The sequence below is a fragment of the Lepisma saccharinum genome, chromosome 8 (genome assembly GCF_977018435.1).
Source record: "Lepisma saccharinum chromosome 8, izLepSacc3.1, whole genome shotgun sequence".
In the NCBI taxonomy this organism is placed as follows: domain Eukaryota; kingdom Metazoa; phylum Arthropoda; class Insecta; order Zygentoma; family Lepismatidae; genus Lepisma; species Lepisma saccharinum.
In genome coordinates, this window is record NC_139236.1 from 80,491,729 (window position 1) to 80,500,591 (window position 8,863).

At 36.8% G+C, this 8,863-nt stretch overlaps 1 protein-coding gene across 1 annotated transcript; it reads right to left on the reverse strand.

Moving 5' to 3' along the window:
- Positions 1–2,428: 2,428 nt before the first annotated feature.
- LOC145991197 (uncharacterized) lies at positions 2,429–8,455 on the reverse strand. The gene is made up of 5 exons (XM_083127087.1): positions 8,336–8,455; positions 6,751–6,859; positions 4,704–5,837; positions 3,214–3,435; positions 2,429–2,727 (listed from the first exon to the last, which is right to left on the reverse strand). The coding sequence occupies exons 1-5, from the start codon at positions 8,375–8,377 to the stop codon at positions 2,453–2,455; spliced, it is 1,782 nt and encodes a 593-aa protein (XP_082983213.1). The 5' UTR covers positions 8,378–8,455; the 3' UTR covers positions 2,429–2,452.
- Positions 8,456–8,863: the final 408 nt, after the last annotated feature.

Sequence of the window (8,863 nt, forward strand, 5' to 3'; positions counted from 1 at the left end):
TTCTCTCATTTTCTTGTGAAGAATTTCTTTTTACCGGGTGGTGAGGATGGAACCCACGACAGATATGTGATTTAAATACGAATCAGGTGCTCTAACCAATGATTGGGGCGGGCTTCCTCGATGGCGCAGTGTTAGCGTCGTCGCCTTGTAATCAAGGGGTCGCGGGTTCGATACCCGGTGGAGGCACAAGTGGTTCGGATCCCACTTTAAACTGTAGGTCCAGTCCCGATTAGCCTTACTGTGCATAAAGTGGACTTAAAACAACAAATCAATCAATCAATCAATGACTGGGGCACCGGGTTATTCCATACTTTGAAGAATTAAATCTGTGTAAAATTCCGTCTAGATCATTCAGGTGAAGCTTCGAGTGATTTCCTTCGCTATTGTCCAGATATTTCTGATACGAAATGGGCTTATGTTGCTTAAACTATTATGGATATTCAGACGAAACTGACAGCAAATTCACGAAAAATTTCTTGATTGCTCTAGATGGAATTCCAGACAATAATTTTTCAGACTTTGAAATATAATAGGGGGAGGGCAACCAACTCGATCTTATAAATGTAGTACAAAGATCTTGTTATTAATTGCAATTTATTCAGTGGTAGCGTTACATTTTTTGTACAGTAGCTTTTCAATAAGTGCAAATCTTACGTCACGCATATATTTTAATGCTTCAATATTTTTTGTCTCGTCAAGGACAAATCTACATATATCACAGTTTTTTGTCATTGCAGAAATGTTAACAACCTAATTTTCAATCCTTAAGCACTTCCTTTTCTTCAGTGGACCAATGAATATTTTTCGTAACTTGATCATTATCCTAATATTGATAAATCCATATTTACTTTAATATACGTTCTTACATAATCAAGTGTCAATTATTATAAATAGTCATTTGTGCTTCCACGCACAAATATATATTGACATTTACTTTTTTAATAAGTCAATATATGCTATCAGCTACTCCGTTATTGAGATCATGATTGATTATTATATACTCGATATTTCAAATTGTATATTACACTGCTCTCCATAAATTAAGCAACAAATGGTGATCATCCAATAGAATGAAACACAAGGCCGGAGGGTGTACATATTTTATTTGTAACGAAAGTGACCGTTGTCTGACACTAATAAGGGATATGATCCCTACCGCATTCGTTGCTTTCTTTCAGCGTGCCCACCACTCTTCTTCTCTTTTCTCCAACTGTTTTCTCTTGTACCTCACATTTTCTTGTTGTTGCTTAATTTCTGAAGGGCAGTGTATAAGAACATTCATGGTATCCAGTGCTATTTTTTTGCCTCTTTAATTTTTCATTTTTCATTTTACAAATGGAGACTTATTAAAACGAATAACGTTTCTAGATTCTATTTTATGACAGACTAAAATGTAATTTATTTGGAAACATTTGTAGAAGTATATTTCACGGAAAAGGGGAAATAGTTGCTAGATGATAGTATTTATTTTTTCAGTAAATATATTATAATTGTCGATAAATTTCAAAGTCGATAACAATAAGATATTACAAAACAACGAACCATGATAGTAGAAAAACTATTTGATACATGATTCTACATATCATTTTGAGAGTTGTTTGAAGTCAAACACCAAACGAAAAAATATTTTCATAATCACGTGCTGTGTTTTAGTTAATACTGGAAAAACTACAAGCAATATATTTCAAATGTAACAAGATTAATCCTGATTATACAAACATACTTTATAATTTTAAATAAATATAAATGGTACCAATTTAAAGTGGAAACGCTGATTGTGGTAAAGTTTCACTTATTAATATTTAAATGAAAGAAGAATTCTGAAAAATAAATATCTTAGTCAAATGCTTGTTTGAGAAGTTAAATTTCTATATGTATCTCTGTTAAAAGTGTTTTCATAGTAAAACATTACTTATGATGAACAGATCTTTCTTTTATAAAAGTAGTATTATGTCAATAAAGATTAATTCATTGTTATATTTGTTTACGCATACTTCACTAAGATTAACAAACATTAGAGACTACTATATATTTTACAGTTTCCTGAGTAATTATGTTTCCAAATTTAAATTAAATGGCAATCTACAATATTTGGTCAACATCAAATATGGTAATTGTAATTGACCAAAAATAAATAAGAAATAAATATTTGCTTCCAAACGTGGCACGTCGGCGAAATTAATGGTTGGTAAATATTGCTAAAGAAAAAGAAAGTGAATATCAGCATGAATATTTTGGAATTTTGAATGATTTATTGCAGTAAACATGTAAATTTTATCATTATGTGATAAGGCGAGTTTTACTACTTTTTGAAAAATTCATTGTTGCTGTAAGTTTGCCATAATAAGATGAAATTTATATTCAGGTGATATTTTGATTGAAACTAACATGTTTAGAATTTGATAGAATATTAAATGATCAGCGCCTAGAAAATTCAAAATTTTAATGAGAATTAAAGACCATTAGTTTGCACAGGAAACATATATTTCTTTGTATTCCTGCTCGGTTCGTTGGGATCTTCGTTTCCTGTGTTAACTTTCAACGATGAAGGAAATCTGCTCATCTTCATTAAGTGATTCCTTTGATTCCGACCAAATGCTCCGTCATCTTCTATTCCATACTCATTTTCCGGGCCTTCTCCTGGATGTGGATAGTACTGCGGATAATAATATCCTTCGTCGTATTCTTCATAGATGGGCGATAAACGTGGAATATTGGGGTATCCTGCTGCAGAATATTAAGCTGCGATTAGTAACATAACAACGTATATTCTGGCATTTGCATGCTTGAAATTATATGGGGTCATCAAGCCTCTAAAATTAACATATCTGTCCGAAAACTAAAATCTTGACATCTGTAATATGAGCTGAGACTGTAAGAAGAATTTGAAATTTAAATTTCAATATCACATTTTTGCATAGAGATAGATAATTATTATAAATTGTAGTTGTGTGTATTATAAATATATATTTTTTAAAAAATCATTAATATTACAGTTAACTATCTAATAGCCGTTAATAGTACTTTAAAAACATGATCTTTCTTTTTACGATAGTTGGATAGTACCGACAATTAGAGTACCATCACAATTCTTGCAGTTTATGACAGTTTTTATAAAGTTTAGTTTAGCTAATTCATACAAAAAATATCTTACAGTAATTTCAAATTCATTCCTCATTTGATGGAAATGTTTGTGAACTTTATCAAACTTACCACGTTTGATTCTTTGTTGTTCTGGCATATATAAAGACATCGCTGGATGTTGCTCATTTCCAACAGGGAGCGCTGCTCTGATTGGTTGATGGTCGCTCATTGACCACCTCAGTAAATAGTCATCGTAGTCATCATCATAATCAGTGTACATCTCGCCAGGATCATCGTATATGTCATTACCTGACTGGTATGGGACATCGGATATGACTGTTCCAAAATTTTCTGTAAAAAAATAACAAGTGGGAAAAATAATATGTCCTATAGGCAAGTGTGTTCCAGTATCCCCCTAAGCTTTTCGGCGTGCGCTTCGCTTTTTACACCGATGTATGATGTTAGAGAAGCAATATCAGAGTAGTGTGAGGCAACCAGACTTCTGCCTAACGCACAGACTCATGCGATGTGCATATTAGCGTAGTTACTATTAGTGGTGTTTCTATTTATACTCCTGGAAGAGGTTAAGCTGGTTAGTTTTCATGGCCTAGTATATTCGCACTTTCTAGTTTTCAGTGGAACTTGTTGCCAGATTTGCGTGTCAAAAGCGAGAGCAACGTCAAAACGCTTGGAATTTCACAACATTGTTTCAAATAAGTATAGATTACATTATTTTATGTGACATATTGTACTCGTTTGCCAGTATACACGAACAATAAACACACGATCTTTTCAACTGAGTGCTTCTTTGTGGCACACGTTATCACTCTACATTGAGACAAACCCCTGTTTCGTAGTCGAATCTCAAGGTCACAGGTACAGTTCATTTCGTTCGGAGGTGTGATGGTTAGGGAATTTTCATAGGGAATCATGCAAATAAATATTATTTAGGAGTTTAGATTTCGTGGCGAGGAAATCAGTGTGTATTAGCTGTTAAATTCTGTGATATCTTAAAGATTAGTTTGGAAACTAATGAACGCTTATTATCGAATATTATTAAATTATGGTTTTTAAATAATCAAATTATTAGTAATGATGAAATTTACATTCGTTACCTTCAAAATTGAATTATAAATTTCAACTACTTCTATCTTCACACAGAAAACAAATCTATTTGATGCACCAGAAACGCATCGATAGATGCTTTTTGGCCTTTCCCATGAATCAGAATTAGAATTTGATGCATTTTTGTTTATAATTTGTAAAGGTAACGCTAAAAATGCATCATACGATTCAAGTGAGCATTTCTTTCTATGTCGAGCTGATGCATTAATTGGTGCTTGGTCTATTGATTCACCTTCCTGCATCTTTCTTGATGATTTATTTAAACATTTGATCTGACTTACAGACTTTATGCATTTTTTGTTTCAGCTGATGCATTTACTTTCCCATGTGATATTGGAGTGGTATGTCATGCAATAGTATCGAGGGAATAGCAAAATTAATGGTGTTGTGTTACTTTCTGAGCTCAGCACTGCCATTACATGTTTCGATAACATACAATACATAACAGAAGCATGAATGGAAGTAATACGTGCTAGGTATCTAATTGTGCTTACCATTCGCTGGAGCAGACATTGTTGCGCTTCGTCTATTCTGATTCCTGCGTCGGGTGTTCTTTTTCTTGTCCGTGGTGGTGGTGGTTACCATCGTGCCAAAACCTCCACCGGGAGTGGTGAAGTTCTTCACGACGACATTCGTCTTTCCGTTCTTGTCCAAACCGCTGGACGTCATGACTACCTCGGTGTTGCCTTCAGGACCCGATACCGCAGTTGCCGACGCCACCACAGGCGGCGAGGAGCCTTTGTTCTCCATCAGATCTGGCAGCATGGGCTTTCCTTTCTTCTTCTTTTTCTTTTTGGACTTATCCTTCTTCTTACGCTTCTCTGTCGTTTCTTCTTCTGACTCCTCCTCGGACATAAGTTCATCTGGTAAACCCATCATTGGAAACCCGTCCGGGAACGGGTTCCACATGGGTACGGTCTTCATACCGAAGAAAGGGTTCATGTTTTTCATGTACTGGTCGAGTTGCCCAAACCCCAAGTCGCCGAAGAGACCCCTGAGACTTCCCACACGGGATCCACCTCCGGGCATTGCCCTATCTGGTCCGTACGGCCTCTGCCCTCTCAGCTGTCGCTTGTATGGTGTTTGCAACCTCCGGTACTTCCCTAACCGGTTCTCGGGGTTGTTCCTATTGTAGAGCAGCGCGGAGGGCGGCATCAGCTGCGGGTACTGGTAGGGCTCCACGTACGCCATCATCGGCCTACCGTACGGGTACCTCCTCGAGTACCTTCTGGGTACGCCGGAACGCGGGTACTGGCCTTGGAGGTACTCTGGACGTCCAGGGTGAATACTCCTTGACGCGGATCCTAACTCGGAGCCAAGGCCATTCGCGGATTCATGAGGTAGGTGTCTTCCGGAAGGGTGCCTCTGGATTGCGTCGTTCAAAAACGTCTCTCTGTTGGCAACCAATCTCCTGCGTCCAGCCTGTGAAAGTTGTCCTCCAAGACTCCTTCCGGGAATATTGCTATATGCGGCCCTTCGTACGCGTTTTCTTGTTATATCGTTATCTTCATAGGCTGTGGCAACCTTTCCTTTTTCTTCAGGCACCTGGTCTTTCTTCACCGCACCATTCTTGTCTGCCATAGACACATCGCTAGTCAGATTCCATGTCTCTGATCTTGAAACATTACCTGCAAGAGAAGTAGAATTATCATATTGTAACCTACTCTAGATCGCCGTGGGCAGTGTGTATATTTTAGGGGGGCTATGGGGGCTAGATCCCAACGCCGGGCTGGTAATCTGACAGCTCTGGCACAGACTGTCTCGCCACCTAAGTTCCCGGGTTAGAGTCCCGGTCATGGGCGTTCTTTGTGAGTGTTCCTTCCATCCAAACATCACCCATACTTATTTTCGCAATTAGCCAAAAGTGGCAAGAAAGCGAAGTAAAATTAATCACATCAGAATCAATACAGTTTGGAAATGACAAGAGGGCAAATATTAAATAGTTTAAATTGTTTCTGTCAAACTTGTAACAATATGTAAAACATACAACGTACAGGAATATAAACTTGCCGGCCTCCGTGGCTGAGTGGTTAGCACATAACACTACGACGCCAGGGGTCCCGGCTTCGAATCCCGACCTGGGCATGGGTGTTTGTGTGTAAATTCATCAATTTCATAATATCACTCATCCCAACCTTTGCAATTAGTCAAAAGTGGCATAAAATCGAAGTAAAATAAACCAAGGGATATAAACCCCATAAAACGAAAGCCTTTTAATTGAATGTGAGTACGTGTACCGTATCACTTTTGTTCTGAGTTATTAAACTTCGAAAATATCAAGACTTTCCACGTCAAACTTACATTCCAGAGCACCCTCGCAAGTAGAACTTACGTTAAAACACTTCAGCCACGGGCACGGGTTTTTATATTCAAGGTAAAATGCAGTTTTTCAAGCGCTTGTAGCATCCAAAAGAGGGCTCAAATATCGGAACGCAACCGAGATACGTTGTTCGCCTTGATGTCCTCTACACGCAATGTAAGTTAAGTTTGTTAGCATCGTGCGGGACACCCTGTATAACACACCCTTTTATACGTACTCACCAATAAAATTTCTTATATTTCCTTCGCTTGGTTCTTCCTTGTCCCTTGAAGTCGTTATGCTGATCCAACGTCCCCCACAGACCTCCTTGGTTACAAGTAAAGTTATTATCTGCAAGGCAGAGACAAGCATTTTGCCAGGTTGATTGTAATCGTCTATAGAAGTCTAGGTAAACAGTATGATGTGACATTACAATATTCAATTAACATTCAGAATCATAGCAAACGATGACATTTCATTTAGAAATAGTACCAAACAATGTGTGCGCTCCAAATGATGAAAGTTAACCCCGGCTTAACTTGGCTAACCACTTGGTTGGATCACTTCGCCTGGAAAACTACAATTTCTATTAAAAGTTGGTGACATTACAAACGTGCATTTCATTCAATGTGCAATGTTCCCCAATTGCTAACTTTATAAATTAGACACTACTGCAATGGCTTTCAAAACTTTTGTGTAATAATACTATTTACGAAATCGTTAATAGGTTTTATTCGTGTGCAATGTTATTATTTGACAAGTTCCGAATCCAAAAATTGCCGAGCTTGAATACTATATGAGTCATTCCATGCCAAATCAACACAGATATGTGCAATTTCCAACCTGACCATCTCCGATTTTCATGAAATTTGGGGAGTTAAAACTATGCATGGAACTTAGTAACTATGAAAATTTTTAGTGTCCTGCGTCTTGTAATTGTTAAATTATTCAAGGTCAAAGTTCGCATAAATTGTCCTTTTTGAGCCCGCTTAGCTATACTAAATGTGCTGTAAATCCGCCCCTATTTCGCCTAAGAAGCTCTCAAATAAAGCTTATTGTACAGGGAATTGAACAAGCTTTCCAGTGATATATAATTAGCCTACCTTTCGATAAAAATATAATTTTGTCACGTGACCTTGTCCTTTGACCTTGAATATCTCAAAACATGTCATCACCAAAAATCGTGAAAAAATATATTTGGTTTCTCATGCCATACTCTAAAACATATCAAAAAATCATTCTGTGACTGCAATGGGATCAGAAGATACAAAATAATATGTGTAACTATGTGACTGATGAAAGCCCCATTACATGAACTATGACGAATCAAAAGTCTAAGACCTCCACGCTATAACAGGGGATGGAGGAATAGTGTGGGAGGGAGACCAGCAGTCGGTAGGTAAGCCAAGGCCCTCCAAGGGCTGTAGCGCTGTGGGTTATGTTATATTTCTAAAGAAAGAAGTGTATAGATTTTGAAGCAGATCTAGTTATCAAATCAATGGAGCTTTTCTTTCAACTTCAAACCTCAATTTGTACATGAAGCGAATCAACATAGTGGTTGGACAGTTTGCTTACCATTACATTTGCCTCTCGCAATAGTTTGACTGACACTATTCCATTACTTTTAAGTATAATTTTATATTACTTCCTGTAATTTGTCTTGGAATTCTAATTCTAATTATTAATTAGTTTTACAAAACTTAAAAATAAGTGCATGAAAATTGCACTGTATAATTACACAGTACCACTAAATTCGCTGGCCGTACCTCATATGAGTGATTAACGGAAATACACATAGGTAGAATATAATGAGTTACTCTATATTACCTTTAGTGCAAGAAGGAATTGAAATAATTTTAGGAACCGCATCCTAACATCTTATCCGATTGTAAGGTGTACGGCTCCTCAAAGATGTTGTTATACATGAAACACAAACTTTAAATGATGCACTCTTGGAACACAATCAGGTTAGTATTTCTTATCATTTGCTTGCCTACAATAACTTCAAAACGTAACGAGATTGATATCCCTGCGACAAGCACGGTCTCAGTTGTTGTATTCTATCAAACGAATATGTCAAAAATCGTCGTCATTTAATACCTAGTCGGTACATTCTAATGTACTTAATGCATTGAATTTTCCGGTTTATGCACTTCACAAATATTAAATATTATCATAACAAAATTAGTAATAGTAGCGCTTGGATAATTATCAACAAAAAATATGTGAAACAGTAAAATGTCTACATCTATAAATAATTTTAAAAATCCAAATATATATGTACTAAAAACATTTAGGCTACAATGTAAGAAATTTGTAACATCAAAAACATTTCCAGTATTTCCTTGAAACCAG